This window comes from Labeo rohita, chromosome 4 (assembly GCF_022985175.1).
Source record: "Labeo rohita strain BAU-BD-2019 chromosome 4, IGBB_LRoh.1.0, whole genome shotgun sequence".
NCBI classification, from domain to species: domain Eukaryota; kingdom Metazoa; phylum Chordata; class Actinopteri; order Cypriniformes; family Cyprinidae; genus Labeo; species Labeo rohita.
In genome coordinates, this window is record NC_066872.1 from 115,257 (window position 1) to 138,405 (window position 23,149).

A 23,149-nucleotide genomic window follows, 5' to 3' on the forward strand; every position below is an offset into this window, starting at 1 on the left:
TAACCCCTACATTTCAACTTATGAAAGTGATATTGAAATCATTTTTGCATTTTATTCCATTGTTGTTTTTAAAAGCATCTTTTTGATTTTTATAAAAAGTGTTAAAAAAAATTATATTTTCTTTGTAAATTGTGAAACCTTATGTAAAAAGTGTCCCCCGTTTTTTTTTTTTTTTGTCACTGCCGAAACAGTGAATGTTTTAGCTCATTAGCTGAGACTGATTTTAACTACACCCATACATTTATGATCAGAAAATAGTCATGTGTCTCCCTCTCATAGATACAAGGTGTGAATAGACAGATCCAATCATTTTGAGGTAAAAGTATTCTAAAGTATGAAAAATCTGTGTGTAACTGTAAGGAATGCCACTACTGAACACCATGTTCTATAATTAAACACTTTTTTTGGGAGTTATCCATAACATTTAGTTTCTATATGTGTACAGCTTTTCAGAACTGTGCTAGATAACCATGTGCTGATTAGCATCTGTGAGCTTCAGAACTATCTAAAATTGACCCTACTGAAACATTTGGTGGCGTTTCAGTTTTGACATCTTTGTTGATTGGTTGCTATCCCATAAAACTGTGACTACTGAAACAGTCACAACCGATACATTTAGTGGCATTTCAGTGAGATTTTTGTTTTCTAGGGTGCTATTCCATAAAATTGTCAGTACCAAAACGGTCACGGCTGAAACATGTCATTTATTATTTTGGTAGTGACAAAAGGGAACACATAAACTTTTATTTGGGGGAAATTAATACTTTTTTTTTTTGTTTTGTTTTTTGTATTTTAGAGCATTACAGAATTTTAACTTGCGTACTAAAACACTACTATAACATACTAAAATTAGGGCTGTCAAATGATTAATCGCATACAAAATAAAAGTATGCGTTTGCCTAATATATGTGTGTGTACTGTGTAATTATTATGTATATATAAATACACAAATTAATGTATACATATTAAATCAATATTTATAATTATATGTATTATAATTTTATTGAATTTATATTATATATAAATAAAAATATTTTGTACATAACATTTCTCTTAAATATATACATTAATTTGTGTGTATTTATATATACATAATTACACACATTACACACACATATATTAGGCAAACTTAAACTTATTTTGTACGCAATTAATTGTTTGACCCTAATTTTAGTATGTTTTAGTAGTGTTTTAGTATGCAAATTAAACTTCTGTAATGTGATGTGGTCACTACTAAAACATGGGATGTTTTTGTCAAAAATAAAGATTGGTTCAGTGTATATTCACACTAATGAATCCTTAACTTTGAAATCAGTATGATCAACTTCTTGCCTTTCACAAAGAAAACTGAATACAAAAAACAACAAATACATAGTTTGAAATTATAACTTCTCGATTTACCTCTGAAATGTTTTTAAATAAACAAATATATATTTGCTATGTCGATGTAAGCAAAATCTTAACAGGTAAATGTAACCATTTAAATTTGGGGAGAGGACAAATATTCCAAAAGAGAATTAACTGCACAATTACTACAAATTTGTACCTTAGATATCATACAATTTGCATACATAAAAAATTTGTGAAAATTTTATTTTTATTTTTTCAGTAGAATATATATACATTACTTATTATTTATTTATTTTGTTTGTGAAAATAAAGATTTTTTTTTTTTTAAATGCCTTTTGAAAGAAGACTTAAATGTTCACTAAGGCTGTATTTACTGGTCAGAGAAGCAGTAAAAATAGTAATATTGAAGTAATATTTGTACAAAATATACATTTTGAAGTGGATGTTGATTGATTTTAATAATTAAAATAAAACAATTGATGAACTGAATAAAAACAATATTTACTAAAAATTTGAAAACAAAATCCAAAATCAGTTTATTATTTAATACACATTCAAACCCCGACAGATTGTCTTCATTAAGCATGAACAAAGACCAAAGATTTATTTGAATAAATGTTTAAATCATGCCAGCACATGTAGCCCCAAAACAATACAATGAAAATAAAAACAACATACACTGACTGAAAACTGAACGAAATCAAACATTCATTGTCAAGCGGATGGAGGAACTCAATGAGGATCTGTGATCTGTTCCTGTTTGATCTCAGTCTCGTCTGCTGTGCGTTGATGAACGTCACTCACTTCCTCTTGGATTTGACACGAACGTTCGCCGAGACTGAGAGCGTTTACAGAGATGTGCATTCACACATGTGCAAAACAAACATAACAGGTATGCTCTGACTGATTTTTGGCCAAACCAGTCAGACGCTATAAGCAAAAATAGATATTTTTCAAATCTCCTAACCACTAGGTGGTGCTGCACCAAAACTGTGCAGGTAGCCTCAGATCATGATTTTTATCAAGTACGCCAAACCGTTGTGGAAATATTGCCTCACATCCATTGTAACGTGCTCTTCATTAAATTAGTTTGCGCGTTATTCGAGAACGCTTTAATAATCAACTTGAACTGCAGAAACTGATGTTTTTCCTCAGTGCAAGTGTCTGGTTTTCCAGCACAAACATCCTCAAATCAACATACATTCACTGGAGATGCAAATAACAAGTCTTCAAATAAAATCACTGTATAAACATTCCACTCCTGTTCAATAAATAGTGATTATTAATAGTTACTAATGCCCTTAATAAATTTGTTCAGTTGTAGCGGGATGGTTTTCTTCAGCGGTGGCGGCAGTAACTTCATTTATTCACAGGAAACACACAAGTATAAACACCGTAAGAGGCCGTTCACACAGAACGCGTCTTTGAGCCCAAAAATAAAAAACGCAACATTTAGGAACATTTTTGCCCTGTTGTCATCAAACATCAAACTACTGTAAACAAAAGCTTGCCACGCTTGCCCCGCCTCTGAGGACTCCTGATTGGTCCCCTGTTTTGGAACTTAAAAATGCAGCACTCAAGTGCGAAACGTGGTGCAATAGTCGCACAAGTCTAGCACATTTACATAGAGAAACAATGGAAAAGTAGCACATTGTAATAAAAGAACGTGTTGTGTGTGAACGGCCCCTCAGATCTGGTGGTGTTGCGATCAGCACTGGCAGGGCTGCTGTTTTTCTTGAGCGTTGTTCGCTAACGTGGGGCCGCTGATGACGGCGCGCGAGTTAGTGCGCAGCAGCATGTGTGTGTCGTCCTGCGTGACGCTCATGCCGTTCTGCAGCAGCAGCTGCCGCGCCATCATGACGAAGGCCTCCTCCACGCTCTGCGCCTCACGGGCCGACGTCTCCAGAGCCGCTAGCATGCCCTTGTCCTCCGCTAGCCTGCAGGCGTCCGTGAACTGAACCTCACGCTCGGCCTCCAGGTCACGCTTGTTACCTGAGGAGACATGGAAGAGCTTATGCTGGAGTTCAGAGTTTTGGGAGAGCATGGAATAAACAGAGCGGCGGTGTTACCTATGAGCGCCATGAGCACATTAGCGGCTCCGAATCGCTGCAACTCGTGGACCCAGCTGTGCACGGAGTCGAATGTGGCCCTGCGGGTGACGTCGTAGGCGATCATGGCCCCGTGAGCGCTGCGATAGTAGCTCTGCGTGATGGTGCGGAAGCGCTCCTGTCCTGCCGTGTCCCACACCTGCATCTGCACACACACGAGTCACACACACTGATCACTGCAGCTCCTCTGAGACACCGGCCTCATGGAAACCAAACACACCTGTGCTCAACACTCACACGAGAGAGAGCGAGCAACGCCAGCTGACTGCATACTCAACACTCAGTACTGCCTGTGGAACACTACTGAACACTACACTGTATACTAAACACTGCATACTGTGTACTAAACAGCATAATTCTGCATACTAAACAATGTACAGTGCATACTGCCTATTGAACACTGTACACTGATTATTAAACACTGTATACTAAAAACTACACTGCATACTAAACACTGCATACTGTGTACTAAACAGCATAATTCTGCCTACTGAACACTGTACACTGATTATTAAACACTGTATACTAAAAACTGTACACTGCATACTAAACACTGCATACTGTGTACTAAACAGCTTTATTCTGCATACTGAACAATGTACAGTGCATACTGCCTATTGAACACTGTACACTGATTATTAAACTGTATACTAAAAACTGTACACTGCATACTAAATAGTGCTTACTGTGTACTAAACAGCATAATTCTGCATACTAAACAATGCACAGTGCATACTGCCTATTGAACACTGTACACTGATTAAACACTGTATACTAAAAACTGTACACTGCATACTAAACACTGCATACTGTGTACTAAACAGCTTTATTCTGCATACTGAACAATGTACAGTGCATACTGCCTATTGAACACTACACTGATTATTAAACTGTATACTAAAAACTGTACACTGCATACTAAATAGTGCTTACTGTGTACTAAACAGCATAATTCTGCATACTAAACAATGCACAATACATACTGCCTATTGAACACTGTACACTGATTAAACACTGTATACTAAAAACTGTACACTGCATACTAAACACTGCATACTGTGTACTAAACAGCTTTATTCTGCATACTGAACAATGTACAGTGCATACTGCCTATTGAACACTGTACACTGATTATTAAACACTGTATACTAAAAACTGTACACTGCATACTAAACACTGCATACTGTGTACTAAACAGCTTTATTCTGCATACTAAACACTGTACAGTGTATACTGCCTATTGAACACGGTACACTGATTATTAAACACTGTATACTAAAAACTGTACACTGCATACTAAACACTGCATACTGTGTACTAAACAGCTTTATTCTGCATACTGAACAATGTACAGTGCATACTGCCTATTGAACACGGTACACTGATTATTAAACACTGTATACTAAAAACTGTACACTGCATACTAAATAGTGCTTACTAGGCACTCTACACTGCATATAGTCCATATAGAACACTGTAAACTGTCTATTAAACACTGCGTACTGCCTTTTGCTTGGTGTATGTTGAATACTGCATTGGACTAGTGCACAGTGTACACTATGTACTGCAATACAGAACATTTTACACTTCATTCTGTCTACTGATATTTATTGTGGATACTGTGAATACTGTACTACTGAGCAGTGTAAATTACATATGCATACTAAACAGCATAATTATACACTGCATACTGCCTATTGAACGCTGTATATTGCATACTAAATACTGCATACTAAACATTATACACTGCATTCTGCATATTAATCACTGCCTACTAAACACATGCATGCGTACTGAACACTTAACTGTATATACTACCTATTGAATACTGTGCTGACTGTTACACTGCATACTAAGTACTGTTTACGGAACACTGTATGTTGCATACAGTCTGTTGAACATCGTAAACTATTAAACACTGCGTACTAGTGTATGTTGAGTATTGCATACGGACTAGTGCTCAGTGTACACTATGTACTGCATTACAGAATATTGTACACTTCATTCTGTCTACTGCTTAGTGTATACTGTGAATACTGTACACTACTGTAGAGTAAATTTCATCTGCATACTAAACATTGCATACTAAACTGCATAATTGTACGCAGTATACTGCATATTAAACACTGTATATTGCATACTAAATACTGCGTGCTAAACACTATACACCGCATATTAATCGCTACCTACTAAACACTATACACTGCATGCGTACTGAACACTACAGTGTATACTACCTATTGAACATCATGCTGACTGTTAAACACTGCATACTAAATGCTGCATAGTCAGTTGCACACTGTAAACTGTCTATTAAACACTGCATACTGCCTTTGCTTGTTGTATGTTGATTACTGCATACTAGCGCATGCTCAGTGTACACTGTGCTGCATTACAGAACATTGTAAACTTCATTCTGTCTACTGCTTAGTTTATACTGTGAATACTGTAACTACTTAAGTATAAATTACATCTACATACTGAACACTACACTGTGTACTAAACAGCATAAATGTACACAGCATACTGCTTACTGAACAATACATTTCATACTGCATATTAAACTGCCTACTAAACACTATGCACTGCCTACTGAACAATACACTGTACTCTGCATACTAAATACTGCATACTGAGCACTGTACACTGCATACAGTCTGTTGAACACCGTAAACTGTCTATGAAACAGTGTACTGCCTTCTGCTTGGTGTATCTTGAATACTACGTACTAACTCATGCTCAGTGTACGCTATGTAGTGCATTACAGAACATAATACACTTCATTCTGTTTACTGCTTGGTGTATACTATAAATACTGTACACTACGGAACAGTGTTCATATATAACATATATTACACACTGCCTACTGCACAATGTGTACAACATACTGCCTACTACACACTGCAAACAGCAAAATTTACATTACATAGGCATGAGAGCAGTGCACTACATATGCTGTACACTGGCTATTTAATGCTATACTGCATACTGAACAATGTGTTCTACACTGCCTACTGAACACTGTACACTGCATACTGCTTGTTGAACAATGTACACTGCATGCTGTGTACTGGACACTATACACCAGCTGTTGAACACTGCATACTAAACATTGCATACTAAACAGCATAATTGTACACTGCATACTGCCTACTGAACACATTTCATACTGCATGTTAAACACTGCATATTGAACACAACATTGCGTACTAAACAGCTTGGTGTATGTTGAATACTGTCTACTGACTAGTGCTCATTGTGCACTATGTACTGCAATACAGGACACTGTACATTTCGTTCTGCCTACTGCATAGTGTACTGAGTATACTGTACACTACTGAACAGTGTAAATTACATCTGCACAGTTGACATTACATACTGCAATTCACACTACATACTGCCTATTATGCAATGTATACAACATACTGCTAACTACATACTTCAAACGGCAAAGTTTACATTATGTTGGCATGAAAGCAGTACACTATATACACTGTACGCTGACTATTTAACAGTATACTACATACTGCCTACTGATCACTGTACACTGCATACTGAACAACGTACGCTGCATACTGAACACTAATCACTGTACACTGCATACTGAACATTATACACAGCCTGTTGAACACTGTACAGTGTGCTACAATCTCTATATATATGCATAATTGAAACCTGCATTATTCTCCCATAAACACTTTAACAGTATTATGGTAAGCTGTCATCACATGACCTCATTCGGTAAGCAACGTCCAATTAGCTTAAAACATACTTTCTACATTTCAAATTTGTGTAAAAACAAAATTCAGTCTGATGAAGGGAAACATCATTTCCTGTTCATTCATTTCACATGAAAGGGAAAGTCAAGTCGCCCAGGTGTTTTATGTGCACAGTAAACATACAGCATACTGCAGCAGTAGTATGAGTAGTGTGCAATGTGCTATTTTAAACACAGCCACAGATTTCATCTGTAAAGGAAAACTGAAAACAGTGTCTCAAACAGCATGTGATGGATATCTTTCTGCCCACTGAACATTTACATCTATACGTTTATTTAAAAGGACTGCGTTTGAAATGTTTCTAGTGAATTATTTTAAGTTGACTCCCAAACGTAATGATTTTTAAATTGTGTTTGTCAGACGTGAGGTATGCAGAGTTACACGTCAGTATCATGTAGGTTTATCTATTTCACACACAGATAAACAAACACATAAACAAAGGGCATATTTATCTGCAATGCAGGAAGCTGCATGTTTATCTACATCAGCACTTCCTGTATGAGCGTCTAAAGACAGACCTGCCAAACCGGTTTTGCTGCTTGAACTGGTCCAGTGTAAGAGCGGCATGTGTGACAGAAGAATCAAACTAAGCTCCTCACACACAAACATTAGATGATCATGAGCGCTTTCTGCTCTAGATTAAACCCCAGTGACCTCTGACCTTCACTCTTCTGCCGTCGATGTTGAGTGTGCGGACGGTGAAGTCCACGCCGATGGTGTTCTGCTGCCTCTCGGAGAACAGGCCCGTCTTGAAGCTCTGCACCAGGCAGGTCTTGCCCACGTTGGAGTCTCCGATAAGGATGATCTTGAAGAGGAAGTCGAAGGAATCGTCCTGAGGATCCTCTTGCTCCATGAGTCAGTCGAGCAGGGTCCCATGCTTCAGCGGCTCATCTCAGCTCTGATCGCTCACCTGCGCTCTGCACTCTCATACCTTCCTCCTCAACCTGGTCCAACAGGTGAAACCGCCACCTGTGCAGCTGCATTGTGGGTAACGTAGTGCAGCAGGCAGCAGCTCAACTACAAAAACACACACCAGGAAAAACTATTACTGTGTAGGCTACAAAATAGAGACAAATGAAACTTTCACTTTCACAAATATTGATCATTAACCTTAAAGTAAATATTATATGAGGTCCGGTATGAAATTTTGTACCATGATTTGTATGTATTTTGTTTTTTTAAGCAATAATCACTGAATAAACCTTTAAAATAAATAGAAAAAGATATTAAAAACAGCTTTTATGCTATCTTGTGTAAACAGGGTGGCAAATTTAGCCAATGTTATTATTTATAGGTATTAGAATCTTAAGTATCTATTATTATGTGATTAAATTATTAAAAAGTTAAATATTTTATGTCCAAATTATGACACTATAGTTCAAATGACTACACTATTTTATTAAACTACTTTATTTTAGTTTGTCGAACAAATCTTTTCGTTGCTACAACAAAAAAGACGACATTCGTGCGTCTAATGCGTAGATAAAAGTCACGGGACTCCAACGTGCGCTAAATGTGTGATATTATAGAGTATGTTTATTCTGCTATTATTAGCTTACTGAAAACTAATTACGTATTAGTTACGTATTACTAATTCCGTTTAATTTTAAATCATCGCTCTATAATAAAACAGAGGGACTTTTATATTGAAGAGTGTTCTCTCACAGGAAGCAGTTCATCTGCCGGGCTCTTCCCTAGTCCGTTCTTCCGGTAGCGTGCTCGTCTCCTCAACATATCCTATCATCATGGTGAGCAGTGAAGTGTTTAAATCATATTTTAAAGAGGCTGTAATGAGTGAGAGTCGCTGTGGACGGGTGTGTGCGGTGGTTAATGTCAGTGTGTGTGATTCTGCGGCGATATTCGCGCTTTATTCCGGCTGTGAATGACGCTTTGTGCGGAACATGTGTGTGAACAATGAGCTCCGCCGGCTTCATCAGTAACGACACAGCAGAGACTCTCATATATGTTTATATAAATGATGTGTTTGTGTGTGTGAGGTGCTCTGAGTGCAGATGTTCGTGTAAATGTGACTCAGTTTCGGCATATGGATGTGTTTGTGCGGCGCGTCTGGGAGTTTCTAGTGTTTTCTGAGGAGGGCGGAGTCACTGCCGCTCATTTACAGTCATTATAAACCCATTAACTGACAATAATATAATTATTATACTGTAATAATTATAATTATTATAGTATAATAATTATATAATAATATTTATTCAAATAACATTAATGTGATCTGGATGTTAAGTGTGTAAATGGGTCATTTTACACAATTGGTGCAAAGTCAGAGTTGGAAACGTCTTAAATTGTATAAAATCCAAGGTACACATTTCTAGTAATTGTGCAGTTATTTCTCATATTGTATTTTCAGAAAGTTTTGGAATATTTGTCCTCGACCCAAATCTGTCACTACTGAAACACAGTAATAATAAATTAATTAGAAGGGTTATATTAACCTATTAAGATTTTGCTTATATATATTTTTTATATTTTATGAAAAAGATTTCAGAGGTAGATCAATAACAGTTACATTTTAAACAATATTCTGAGTGTGATTTATAAGATTTGTTCATCTTGAGTAGGCAAAAAGTTGATCATGCTGATTTCAAAGTTAAGGATTCATTAGTTTGAATATATATATGAGACAAAAAATCACAACACGTTAGTTGATAATTCCGTATACTTCATTTTTGACAAAACATCCCATGTTTCATTAGTGACAGTGATGCTTTGGTAGTGACCACATCACATTACAGAATTTTAACTTGCATACTAAAACACTACTAAAACATACTGAAATACTAAAAATAAAAATTGCATAACTGTACTAGCAGGGCTCGAAATTAACTTTTTTTACTTGGTAGCACTGGTGCTCCCAACTTCAAAAAGTAAGGAGCACCAAAAAAAATTTAGGAGCACCAAATGAATATTAAGGAGCACCACAACTGCCAGAACAGAGCAGAACAGCCAGCACTCGGCCCGGCATTTTCTTTGTAGTAATGCACCGATCTTGATTCTTCGTGGCTGATTCTGATTGCCGATGTTTTACAAGCAAATGGGCTGATTCTGAAAGCCTTTTTTCAATATTTATTTTATGCCTTAAGCAGGGACAAGAATGAATGAAAATATGAGTACATGAATAAGATGTTTATTCTCTCTATTACATGTAGAGCCATTTAAATTAGAGGCAACCACTGCATTTTTAAACAATCTACAGTATAAATAACAAAAAATAAACAACACAGTTCTTTCTTAGTCGTATTAAGCGCAAACAATAAATGCAGCCATAATCAAAGTAGGCTAGTCTCTCAATATTCAAAGTGCAAATAGAGACCGAATTTTTCAAGCATGATACAGAGCTACACAACGTATTATAGCCTACAACCTTGATATGTTATGTAGCCTAATTTGTGCACATTGGGGAGTCGCTCTCTAAACTTGGGGTATTAAAATAGCTTTTGAAGGCGCGTGCTTGTTTCATTTTAACGATCATGCGAAACTCTCGGCGGTGCTGTGTGTGCATTCTACAATACAAGACATTAATTTAACAAAACAATTTGAAAGTGGGGGGACACAATCAGGATTTAAAAAAAAAGTGTGTCCCCAGTGGAAATTACGCCCCTGCGTGAGTGAAACTCTGAAGCTGAGTTATCATTTGATGTGAATGTGCCGCGTTGTACAGTATATTGAGTGGAGGCACCAGAATTACGTCTGACAGAATGTGCGCTGTAGCACGAAATATAACTTAGTATATTTCTTAAAAAGCAGATTGTGGATGCATTTTAATGGTCCACAATCAAAAATCATCATATCACACACCCCTAATTGCAATGTAGTTTGTGAAAATCCGGTGTTATTCCAAATTCTGACCCCTGCCAGATTTCTACCCCCCTACTATTGGTAGGTTTAGCGTTAGGTGTGGGGGAGGGGTTAGATTAGCAAATCAGGTAGCGATTTTAAGGAGAGGGGGTAATAATTTGGCAGGGGTCAAAAATGGCCACAACACCGGAATAGAGGTTGGTTGAGAGAGAGACAAAAACCCCCCCGGCAGAATCTGAGTTCGGTGGAATATCCATTTGGAAGCACAAATGCTTCCAAATATATTTGGAGGTTGCACAGATTAAATTTTGGCAGCATATGCGACCAAAACGGTCGCAGTTTCGAACCCTGACTAGAATTTTGCTTATTTCCCCCAAATAATGGATTTTGTGTTCCCTACCAGTATTGGGTGTAACTAGTTATTAAGTAATTAGTTACTGTAATTTAATTGCTTTTCCCTTGAAAAAGTAAAGCGAGGGATTACTAGGGCCCTATGAAATCCGTTCTATTTTTTCCGAGATTCTGTTTTATTTTTCTGTTTTTTTTTTTTTTTGTTTGAATTTTTCTCAACTCCTTTTTAATGGTTAAACTATTAAATAATTTCACATCAAACTATTAATCAATTTCACATCAATTTAATAAAGGTTTAATAAAAATGACATTTTATTTTTTCTCAACACATTTATTCAAATTTATTCTTAAAATAGCCTTATAAACGTTTTTACCCTCAGAAATTCTGTGTTGTGTATTTAAAATGTTCTGGTTATCAAATGATCTTTTAATTATTGAAAATTAAGCAAACTCCTTTTTTTTAGCAAACAAAGGGGAATTTACTCTTAAAATTAAAACATGGAAGAAATGTTGTGTGATTATACATGTTTGTTTCATTTTAGTAGTAATATATTTCTGGCACAGTGTCTTCAAGTTAAACCAGACTTTTATTTTGACGTGCTGGCGTGTCTAACTTTACATTTCTGTGTGTATATGATATGACACTAGTTTTCCTAAAATGGAACGGTCAAATGCTGAAATCACCGTGAGTGTCACACGTGTTTCAGTGTGTGTAGTAAACAACTTCTCGTCTGCTCCATTCATTAAAACAGAGACACAGAACATGCAGGATTCACATTTAAATTTTTTTTTTTGCGTTGTAATATTTACAGATACTAGTCCATATTGTGGTTTGATTTAAGTGTAATGACATACTTTTGATTAATTCATTCAACAAATTCCATGACATTCTGCGTTATTCAGTAAATTCTGTCTTTATGACTGGATTCTGCGATTCCGTCCACGTTATACATATCGCAGAAATCATAGGGCCCTAGATTACTCTTATTTTTTTCTGTTATTTAATTACAATTACTTATGTAATTGAACTTACTGTGTAAAGGCTGTAGAACATTTCTATACAATGCAATAGTGGATTTAAAAATTTAAACATCAAAATGTAAAGTCTAACCTGAAAAACATGCTTTCTATGTCCTTAACTTTAAAGTGACATCCTTCTCACTTTAAAGTTAAATAAAAAAATATTGGTAACACTTTAGTATCCAGTTCTCACTATTAACTAGTTGCTTATTAGCTGGAGTATTACTGGGGTATTGGCTGTTTGTTATTACTTAAAAAGCACATATTAATGTCTTGGACTTGGAGTAAAATGCAAAAATTATTTGAATATCATTTTCAAGTTGAAATGTAGAGGTTAAGGTTCAGGACAGCCACCTCCCAATTGAAAGTACCCACTAAATGATGATTTTATATATATTAAGCTTACTGATTTTAAATACGGTTTCAATAGACAATGAAATGATCTTAGTAAACAAAAAAAAAGCAGTTTGCACCAGTTCTGTAGAATGATCCATATACATGGTAATGAGTAATTAAAAAAGGTTTTTTGTTCATACATTAAAGTGTTTCTGCTGCACTGTAGTATCTGATTGTGTGATAGACGAGTGAGTGATGATTTGTTGTTGTTTCAGGCGTCTATGTCGATGGCTCCCGTCAGCATCTTCAGGCACGGTGCAGATGAGGAAAAGGCAGAGACAGCGCGTCTGGTGAGTGACACATATATATATATGTATGTGTTTGTATATGTATTCATTCATAACCCCGTCATCTGTCTGACTCTCTCTGTCGCAGTCGTCCTTCATCGGTGCCATCGCTATCGGAGATCTGGTGAAGAGCACTCTGGGACCAAAAGGAATGGTACGACTCGCACTCACCATCACCTAACATTACTACAATAAACACAATCAGTAATCGCTAACCTCTGACCTCACAGGACAAGATCCTGCTGGGCGGTGGGAAGGACAGTAGCGTGACGGTCACCAACGATGGAGCCACCATCCTGAAGGCCATCGGTGTCGACAACCCCGCCGCTAAAGTGCTCGTGGGTCAGTTCACATCCAACCATCACACGTCTGAGCTTTCAGGATTCACAGATGAACACTTTAAAAAATAACCCAGCGCAGAACTGTTTAACCCAACCTTCTGGTAGTTTAATTTAACTCAATTATTTCTTAAAAATTACTGTATTTCTTGCTTAAAATGAACCCGAAATAGGTTGGAAATTAACATTAATTAATATGTTCAATAAGTGAACATTTATTAATAAGTTGAACAAATAATAATAAACATTTTTTTACATTGCTGTTTTTTACATTAATGAACTTTCACCTTTTGATTATCACTGATGCCTCTAGCAATTGTGTCTGTTTTTTTTCTTTTGATTGTCTGGGTTTATTTTAAGCCAGGCAGCTATATAGTAATATTTTAAACGATAGGTAATATTAAACTGCTCAGAAGGTTGCTGGGTTTGTTCATATTTCACCCATTTTTTAGAGTATAGAAAGATCAGAAAATTGTATATTATAAACATCTTTACTGTCACTTTTGATCATTTTAATGCATCCTTGATGAACAAAAGTATCAATTTCTTAAAAAAAAAAAAAAATAGAAATGTATGACTGGTACACAAAAATATGTGCAGCACAACTGTTTACAACATTGATAATAATCAGAAATGTTGCTTGAGCAGCAAATCAGTATATTAGAATGATTTCTGAAGGATCATGTGACACTAAAGACTGGAGTAATGATGCTGAAAATTCAGATTTGACCACAGAAAATAAATTAAAGTTTAACAGATATTCACATAGAAAACAGCTGTTTTACATTATAATAATATTTCACAATTTTTACAGGATTGTAATTATATGAATGCAGCATTGGTGACTTCTTTAACCTCTTTTATCTTTTGCCTCCAGAAATGAAAAAAAATTAAAAAAGTAATTAAACTGACCAGAAGTTTGCTGCTTTTGTTCATATTTCACCCAGCACTGGGTGAACCCATCATTTTTTGGAGTGTATAGAAAGATCAGAAAAAAACATATAAATGTTTTAACTGTCACTTTTGATCAATTAAATGCCTTATTGACAAATAAAAGTATTAATTTCCTTTAAAAAAAAAAAAACCTTTTGAATGGAAATGACACGTTTCATACAAATATTGTGCAGCACAACTGTTTTCAACATTGCTAATAATCAGAAATGTTGCTTGAGCAGCAAATCAGCATATTAGAATGATTTCTGAAGGATCATGTGACACTGGAGACTGCTATTTTACATTGCAATAATATTTCAGAATTTCTACTGCATTTTTAATCAAATAAACGCAGCCTTGGTGTGCAGAAGAGACTTGTTTAGCACTACAAATCTGAATCCTTCACAAACCTCTTTTGTCTCCAGACATGTCTAAGGTTCAGGATGACGAGGTCGGTGACGGGACGACGTCTGTCACAGTTCTGGCGGCTGAGCTGCTGCGGGTACGAGCGTTTTAACCTCTTCACAGCGTCTGAATGTATAGTGATCGATGTCTAATATGTGAGCGTTGTGCCGCAGGAAGCCGAGCTGCTGATCGCCAAGAAGATCCATCCTCAGATCATCATCGCGGGCTGGAGGAAGGCCACTCAGGCGGCGCGTGACGCTCTCAGAGAGGCGGCGGTGGATCATGGGTAATGAGCGGAGCTGCTGTGTGTGTATGTTTATATGTGAGAGATTTTTGGAGATTGTGGTTGAATGTAAGAGTTTGTGTCCTTAGGAGCGACGAGCTGAAGTTCCAGGTGGATCTGATGAACATCGCACGCACCACACTCTCCTCCAAGCTGCTGACGCACCACAAGGAACACTTCGCCAAGCTGGCGGTGGAGGCCGTGCTCAGACTCAAGGGATCTGGCAACCTGGAGGCCATTCACGTCATCAAGAAGCTGGGCGGCAGCCTCACCGACTCATACCTGGATGAAGGTCTGAACCTCACGCTTAACATTAAACTACACATAACATGCTAGGGTTAGATTACTGCTTCAGTAAGTTAGCTAAGTATAGATTTAAAAATTGCTCTTACGTCTAGTGTTGTATGTTTTTATTTATGATTATTTATGTAGCACCGTGCTCCTGTGAGACACAACATTTCATTCCACTGTATGTCTACACATGTAGCGGAATAACAATAAAGCTCGACTTGATTTGTCTTGATTTACAGCAGTGATTATGTGTCTGAATTACTTTTTCAGTCACCTAGCACTAACTTATAGTTAACCTATAAAAGCATAAATACCTTAATAAAATATCAGTATTTTTTTTTTTTTTTTATTGTTGTTATATTGTTGTTTTATTTATTTTCAGATTAAGTGAGCATTAGATGACAGAAAAGGTCATTTAAATGTAAAAATGAATAATTAAATGCAATACTGGATTTTTCTTTGATTTTAATTATAATGTATGGAAGCCCATTTTCACCACATAAGAATAAAATTGAAATTACAGCATGCTTAAGATACATGAGATAAAAATATTACTTTATTACTTACTTAATTATTACTTAAAGTCATAATTACGAGATAAAAAAGATTTTTTGACTTTTAAAAAGTCATAATTTTGATCATAAATCTAAAGAAGTTCAGTAAGATTTTGTCTGGACGCAGTACCAAATTTCCCCCATAAGCCAGTATTTGCTTTATTGGCCAAATCTGAAAAAAATTGCACCATCTAGGAAAAAATGGTAAAATTACATTTTGAAGCCTTGCCAACAAAATGAAAGTCTATTAACAAAATTTACATTTTACAGTTAAATGGCACCATGATTAAAAATGGGTTCCAATGGGGACATTTTTGTCTTTAAGGTCCTGAGAGGAATTATTTTTTGTACCTAGTACAAAATAGATTTATTAAAGGAAATGGGGGTGAAATAGTAAAATTCCAATAAAAATACACACCTGTGCCAAAATTTATGCAGTTGGTAATAACACAGCCAAAATAATAAAAAAAAAAAAAACACTAAAAAAAGACAAAAATGTCCGAAAGTTTACACAAGGGTTAAGTATGCCATAATTTCAACTTTAAGGCATGATATTTTTTTTTCTTTTGTGGTGTAAATGGGCTTCCTCCATAATGAGTGAAGTACATGACTGAACATTAGTGCACACACGTGTCTGTGAGAATGACCCGCTCTTCCTGTTCCTCACAGGTTTTCTGCTGGACAAGAGGATCGGTGTGAACCAGCCCAAGAGGATCGAGAACGCCAACATCCTCATCGCCAACACCGGCATGGACACAGACAAGATCAAGGTACGCCGGCCTTCAGTCTCTGAGCGTGAGCGCAGATGTGATTAGCATTAGTAATGTAACGGTAGCGTGTCTTCGCAGATCTTCGGCTCCAGAGTGCGCGTGGACTCCACCGCCAAAGTGGCTGAGATCGAAATGGCCGAGAAGGAGAAGATGAAGGAGAAGGTGGAGCGCATCCTCAAACACGGCATCAACTGCTTCATCAACAGGTCCGATTATCTCAGGACATGCATGTGTGGTCATGTGATGCATGTATGAGTGGTCATGTGACACGTGTTGTTTGTTTTCAGGCAACTGATCTATAACTACCCTGAGCAGCTGTTTGCAGCCGCTGGTGTGATGGCCATCGAACACGCAGATTTCGTGGGAGTCGAGCGCTTGGCTCTCGTCACAGGTACTCAAATACTGTCTAGTGCACACTGTGACAACTGTATCCCAGCATGCACTGCTGTTATCTCAACTCATTCAGGGCTACACATTAAACGTTTACTTGTGCATTGTCGTACAGACTTATCCAAAATGTAATTTATTTGTGTAAATTTTATTTATTCTGAGGCAATTTTCTAGTCTGTGTTCTGGCAACTCTTAATTAAATCAATGTATTTGATGATGATGCTGAAAATTCAGCTTTGGTCACAGGAATAAATCACATTTAAAAATTTTTTTTTTTTTTTTTTAGGAGACCTTAAAAACATTAAAAATCTTACTGTCCAAAGACTTTTGACTGGTAGTAGTTGTTTATTGAACTGTTGTGTAAAATCAGTGTCAAATTTGCACTCATACTGGACTCTCTTGGTTGTCATGTTGCAAAACTAGGCTATAGCATATGTTATAAATATAAAAACACCTTGTGGTATGTTTCTTCTGTGTGCAGTTGTTCATTTGTTTTGATTTCTCAGACAGGCTGAGCAAGTCTCAACTAGTGTAACATCATTGCTGTCAATACATTAACCAATCATCAATTGCCACTTAAACTAAATGTGATCAAATCAGAATCATTCTTGCCTAAGTTTTAGTGGTTTCCTAGTCAGATGTTTTAATCAGGTTAATAGTCTGGTCAGACAAGTCAAATTCAAGAAATGCACTTGCACCAGACTGACAAAAGTTCACTAAATTGAGTTTAAAAATACTAAATATTCTGTAAACGTGCAGTAGAAAGAGTTTTTTAAATATGTGTGTCAGACTGTTTGCTGATTCTGCTGGTTTTTGTGTCTCATAGGTGGTGAGATCACCTCGACCTTTGACCATCCTGAGCTGGTGAAGATCGGCCACTGTAAGCTGATAGAGGAGGTGATGATCGGAGAGGACACTCTCATACACTTCTCTGGAGTGGACATGGGTAAGAGCTGGCGTAGTGCCGTTTCCCCAAACAAACCTGAGGGCAGCTTGATTTCTGTGTTTGTTTGCTTGTTTTAAACATGCTCCAGGTTTGCTGTGATTGGTTGTAGAGCTGCACAGTTTGCCCAAAAATGTTGTGATTTATATATCAGTAATTCAGCAACTATAAATTGTGCAGCTCTAGTAAACATGTTTCCTGTTAAGCGCTGATGCGTGACTGTTTCTGTGCACAGGTGAGGCCTGCACCATCGTCCTGCGTGGGGCGACACAGCAAATCCTGGATGAGGCCGAGCGCTCCCTCCACGACGCCCTGTGTGTGCTGGCGCAGACCGTCAAAGAGACACGCACTGTGTACGGCGGAGGTGAGTACACCAGCACCTCCATGATGCACATGTGTGTGAGACTCAAACTCATGCATGAGTTTATGTCAGTGTTTATTTCATTGACCAAAAAATTCCCGTCAATGACTTTTCACAGACAAACAAGGACAAAAACGAGTCGATAATGAAATAAAAACTCATTTTGAATGACAAAAACTGACAAAAATCTAGAATAAGACTAAAACTATACGGGTGACTAAAATATGATTAGAAGTTAATGGTATTTTAGTCCAAAGACTAAAATTGTCTGTTAAAATCAACACTGGTCTGTATTTCAGGCTGCTCGGAGATGCTGATGGCTAAAGCCGTGTCAGATCTGGCCAACCGCACGCCGGGAAAAGAGGCCGTGGCCATGGAGTCCTTCGCTAAAGCGCTGAGGATGGTACGTCCACATACCCATCAGTCCACTGACAAATCAGAAACACAGTGACACACACTAAATTTATTTCCAGGAGCATTTTTACTTTTATGAAGGCAGTTTGTTTCTTATTAAATGTGTACATCATCTTTTAGGCTTTTGCACTCTGTTTGCAGTTTTATTAGGCATAACTGGAAAAAATGTAAAATCACCAATAGGTGCAAGCAATTAAGCAGTTATTCAATTGATTCATTTAAAAACATGAATTCATTTATGAATGAGGCAAGATACAATTGTAATGTGAGTAACTGAATTGTTCACTGCTTGATTCAGTAAAGTATGAATGGGTCATTGAATCATTCGCACAACCAGTTTATTCAAAATGCAGATTCATTCATGGACAAAGCAAGTGATCATCTTTACAAATGTGTCGTTGACTTGTTTACTCAACCAGTTTGTTCAAAATGTGTGTTTATTAGTAACAAAACACCACTGTGTTGTTCATTAGGGGTACAAATGCATAGTGCTGAAAAGTGCTAAAGTCCCAAAGGTCTGTAAGAAATTTGAACGAAATCGGCCACTGGGTGGTGATATCGCATTTTTAAAGGGAGTAAACGACTGTATGTTGCACAGTTTTTCATACAATGTTCATATCATATGACAGAACTTCTAATTCTGGACAACTTTGCCTGTAGAAACACTGCTGTCAATCAAACCATTTGTTAAATGATTAATATGTAAAAAACCTACTTTTTTTGAACTAGTCCTAGGTTTTTTTTTGCCCAATTGGGAAAAACACCACAGTACAATTCTCTGGACTCTCTAGGTCAGTAATTAATAAAAAAAATGTTGAAATTTATCCTTTGGAGAAGGTATAAAAGGAAGAGAGAAGGAGCCTGTCCAGATTTACCTTAAAGAAAACTCAAAACTTCACAAAATCTGCTGAGCACATGTGACTGGTGATTTCTAAACAAGCATGCAAAGTTTTAAGGAGATCGGACCACAGCTGGCACAAAAGCAGACATAAACGCTTAAAAACAATGTTTTTATGGTAAATAACTTAGATTTGCCAAAAATGTGCTTGAACCCCAGTAATTGTTGTTTGCAGAATCTATTTTTGTTAAAAAAAAACAAAACAAAAGAGCAAAAACTGACACGTTTGCTGATATTTATAAAAATGCAACTGTTGTTGGTATAATTGCATAACTATACCACCTAATGTAGATGTAAGAAGAAACACTTTTTGGCTCTCCATCTTGAGTTTATGTGGTAATTTGAATATGAAGTGATGTAGGTGTTCAGTGATTTGTGTAGGTCTCCTTATCAGTCATTACATTGCATTATATGGTAAATAAGCATTATGTGCTCTAGAGACCAGCCTCAGTTTGAGTGTCAGGTGTCTGTTTTAAAGACACAGGACTGTTTGTGTTGCAGCTGCCCACCATCATCGCTGATAACGCGGGATACGACAGCGCAGAGCTGGTGTCTCAGCTGAGAGCCGCACACCAGGACAACAAGAGCACCTTCGGCCTGGGTAAGACGCACACAATTACATTAGCAAGTCACGTTAGCCCTGAATCTGCGCTCTGACCTCTGACCCCTGTGCTTTCAGACATGACCCAGGGTGCGGTGGGAGACATGGCCACTCTGGGCATCACCGAGAGCTTCCAGGTGAAGAGGCAGGTGCTGCTGAGTGCAGCCGAGGCGGCCGAGATGATCCTGCGCGTCGACAATATCATCAAAGCTGCTCCCAGGTGACGTTTCACTGCTCAGGCGCAGCTCTTTATTGGCTCACCAGTTTTCTCTGTGATGTTGTTTAACGTGTTTGTTGTTGTGTGTTTCAGGAAGCGTGTGCCGGATCATCACCCCTGCTAAACACCCTTACAGCCCGTGTATTTATTGACAGGAATGTGATGCTCTTTGTTTCATAGTTTATGTAGTCGCACTTCCCAAGCGTCGGTTGTGTCTGAACGTTACTGCTTTACACAATGACCTTTGACCTTTTGTTTACTCAATAAACTGTCATGACTGACATGAGTGTGTTGAGTGTGTTTGTCTAGAGTAGTCTGTCATTAAAGAAGACGTCTAACCCTTATGTCATGTTAGTTCTCAGTGCATGTTGATTTAGATATTTGCACTGGAAAACAAGGCACAAATACTGAAGAACATTACTTTTTTTTTGCAGTGTGACCAAACGGTTCAGTAAAAGTGATTTCCATATTACTTCCAGCTTATATTTCTTGTATAATGAGTTAAAAGTAATGTAAATCTGTCAGAAGTGGTGTTTTGAGAAAAGTGAAGTGTTTCTAATATAATTTGTGTTCTCCCTAGTCAATAAAGTAAATTACTGACATATTGTGTTCCTTTCAATTAATTCATTTATTTTCTTTATTTGGTCCTAAAAGTGTCTTAGAACAAGTCTGTTTACCTTCCTAAAATCTGCAGATACCCTGTTCAGAGAAAGCATTTCTTTTAGAAAATGACTGATATTGGAGCATATATTTGACTTGTGCACACGTGTCCTAACATCTCATCTCTCGTCTGTTTGCTGAATGTTAAATCAACACATGACCGGGTCAAAATGACCCGAAAACTTTCTGATTTCACATTCAAAGCTCTGCATGTGTGTTTAATCGTGTCACTCTTGACCTGACACAGCGAGTGGATTGTTTCGGCAGCATGAGGACGAGTCTGATCCTGCTGGCATGTGTGGGCTTTGCTCAGAGTCTGGTGAGGTAAGAAAACACTTCACTGGTTCATCTTTTTTCACTTTCCTTTATTTAGTGACAGCTGGCTGACTAAATGACCTGACTTATTACACAAATACTGTAACAAATGCCCATGAGATATTAATTTATGTGCTTTGCTTTTTTTGATGTGAGAAGAGAGTAAAAACATGAAATTTTTGTTTAATGTGTTTCTTGACAATTCTTTGTAATGGTCTGTTAAATATCCTGGTGATTACTGAGTGGAAATTGTTTCCACACCATTTCTTTCAGTGTGTGCAATGAAAGAAAATAGCACGTGTACAGTCTCCTCCTCATTTTTTTTCTTGTTTTCTAGTACGAACAAGTAAACATTTTTAAATCAGTATAAATTTACTTAAGCAAAATTCCTAATGTAAGGGATAATACACGGCTAACATAACGATTAAATGCTTAAAATGATTTCAATGTGACTTGGAGGAAAGGGTAAAAATTGTTTATTATATTTAAGCCGTCAGTTACGTCTTTCTCTCTCAAAAATATATTTAAATAAAAGCTAGAATTAATTCAAAGTGTGTGAATTGACTGTGTCTGTGCATCACTCTTCAATGAATCGGTGAGTTTAGTTATTTCAAAAACTGATTGAACTTTCTGGTCCTCAAAAGTGATTGGCAAATAAGAGTGCGATATCTGGAGTCCAAAAGAGCTCCAACAGCCTTTTTACCGTTTGTAATCGCATTACTCTGCTTGCTGTATTCCTCACAGTGAGCGTCATAGCAGATGCCCAAATCCACTATAATTTTAACAATTTTACTGTTTTTGCGTCATGGAATGTAGTTTTAAGAGGTTTTCAGGCGAGAATGTTTCATCAACATTTTTGGACAAGTGAGCTCCAGATCATCACTGGCAGTTCTGCACTCATGAATCCACCCGAGAGCACCTCACCTCGGCCAGATCTTCTGGAATTTACCGCTTTCTCTGATGTCTCTTTATTCATTTTGGGTAAATCTACAATAAGCTTTTAATACAGCAACTCATGTTCCTTCGTTACTAGCTCTAAAGTGACATTTTCAAATTCGTAATGGAGGCTTGGGCTCAGCTGTTAAACTGTCGAACTAAGAATTAAATCTGTGGTGGAAAGAAGTAGTTCTGCACAAAAGAATTTTAAAGACACGCAGTTGTTGTTTGTGATGTATTTATACACTCATGCCGTCGAACTGTTGTATAAAAGCCGTGAAATATGGCTGTATTATCAGCATGCCTGTGTCAGGGTTTGGACTCTGTGTTCCATGTATTCCCCCCAGCCTTAGGTCCTGTTTGCCCTTATTTGGTTCTGTTCCTTTTCTCGTTTGTCAATAATCAATTAGCTCCACACCTGCTTCTGTTTCTCCCTGATTACTTTGTTAGTATTTATGGTCATGTGTTCTCCTGTTTGGTTTGTCTGCTATTGTTTTATGTCACCTCTGTTCAGTTCCCTGTCATGTCCTGTTTTGATTATATTAAAGTTATTATTGTGTATTCCGTCATCTGCTTTAAATTTACTGTGACAGCCTGGGGCCTATGTCTGGACTAAGCAACAGCCACTGACATGACGACAATGGTATTCGATGGTATTGTGCATACGCGACATGGGAGCAGCCATGGCCTAATGGTTAGGGAGTTGGGCTTGTACTTATACTATGGGTTCAAA

The 23,149-nt window shown here is 37.2% G+C and overlaps 2 protein-coding genes across 2 annotated transcripts; one reads left to right on the forward strand and one right to left on the reverse strand.

Moving 5' to 3' along the window:
• Positions 1–1,817: 1,817 nt before the first annotated feature.
• LOC127164283 (ras-related protein Rab-19) lies at positions 1,818–8,192 on the reverse strand. The gene is made up of 3 exons (XM_051108119.1): positions 7,899–8,192; positions 3,420–3,603; positions 1,818–3,342 (listed from the first exon to the last, which is right to left on the reverse strand). The coding sequence occupies exons 1-3, from the start codon at positions 8,088–8,090 to the stop codon at positions 3,059–3,061; spliced, it is 660 nt and encodes a 219-aa protein (XP_050964076.1). The 5' UTR covers positions 8,091–8,192; the 3' UTR covers positions 1,818–3,058.
• cct2 (chaperonin containing TCP1, subunit 2 (beta)) lies at positions 8,182–20,786 on the forward strand. Its single transcript, XM_051108117.1, has 17 exons — positions 8,182–8,193; positions 8,905–8,985; positions 13,036–13,110; positions 13,196–13,261; positions 13,338–13,449; positions 14,804–14,880; positions 14,957–15,069; positions 15,156–15,358; positions 16,581–16,681; positions 16,760–16,887; positions 16,969–17,072; positions 17,898–18,017; positions 18,250–18,378; positions 18,675–18,778; positions 20,189–20,288; positions 20,367–20,508; positions 20,599–20,786. The coding sequence occupies exons 2-17, from the start codon at positions 8,983–8,985 to the stop codon at positions 20,627–20,629; spliced, it is 1,608 nt and encodes a 535-aa protein (XP_050964074.1). The 5' UTR covers positions 8,182–8,193; positions 8,905–8,982; the 3' UTR covers positions 20,630–20,786.
• The last annotated feature ends 2,363 nt before the right edge of the window (positions 20,787–23,149 follow it).

Bases quoted from the DNA above. Each gene is read 5' to 3' on its own strand.
- cct2 (XM_051108117.1), top strand. The intron at 16,682-16,759 runs GTACGCCGGCCT...GTGTCTTCGCAG, and splicing joins TGGACACAGACAAGATCAAG to ATCTTCGGCTCCAGAGTGCG. The intron at 18,379-18,674 runs GTGAGTACACCA...TCTGTATTTCAG, and splicing joins ACGCACTGTGTACGGCGGAG to GCTGCTCGGAGATGCTGATG.
- LOC127164283 (XM_051108119.1), bottom strand. From the start codon at position 8,090: ATGGAGCAAGAGGATCCTCAGGACGATTCCTTCGACTTCCTCTTCAAG. The intron at 3,604-7,898 runs GTCAGAGGTCAC...GTGTGTGTGCAG, and splicing joins TCGACGGCAGAAGAGTGAAG to ATGCAGGTGTGGGACACGGC. The intron at 3,343-3,419 runs GTAACACCGCCG...ATGTCTCCTCAG, and splicing joins TGTGCTCATGGCGCTCATAG to GTAACAAGCGTGACCTGGAG.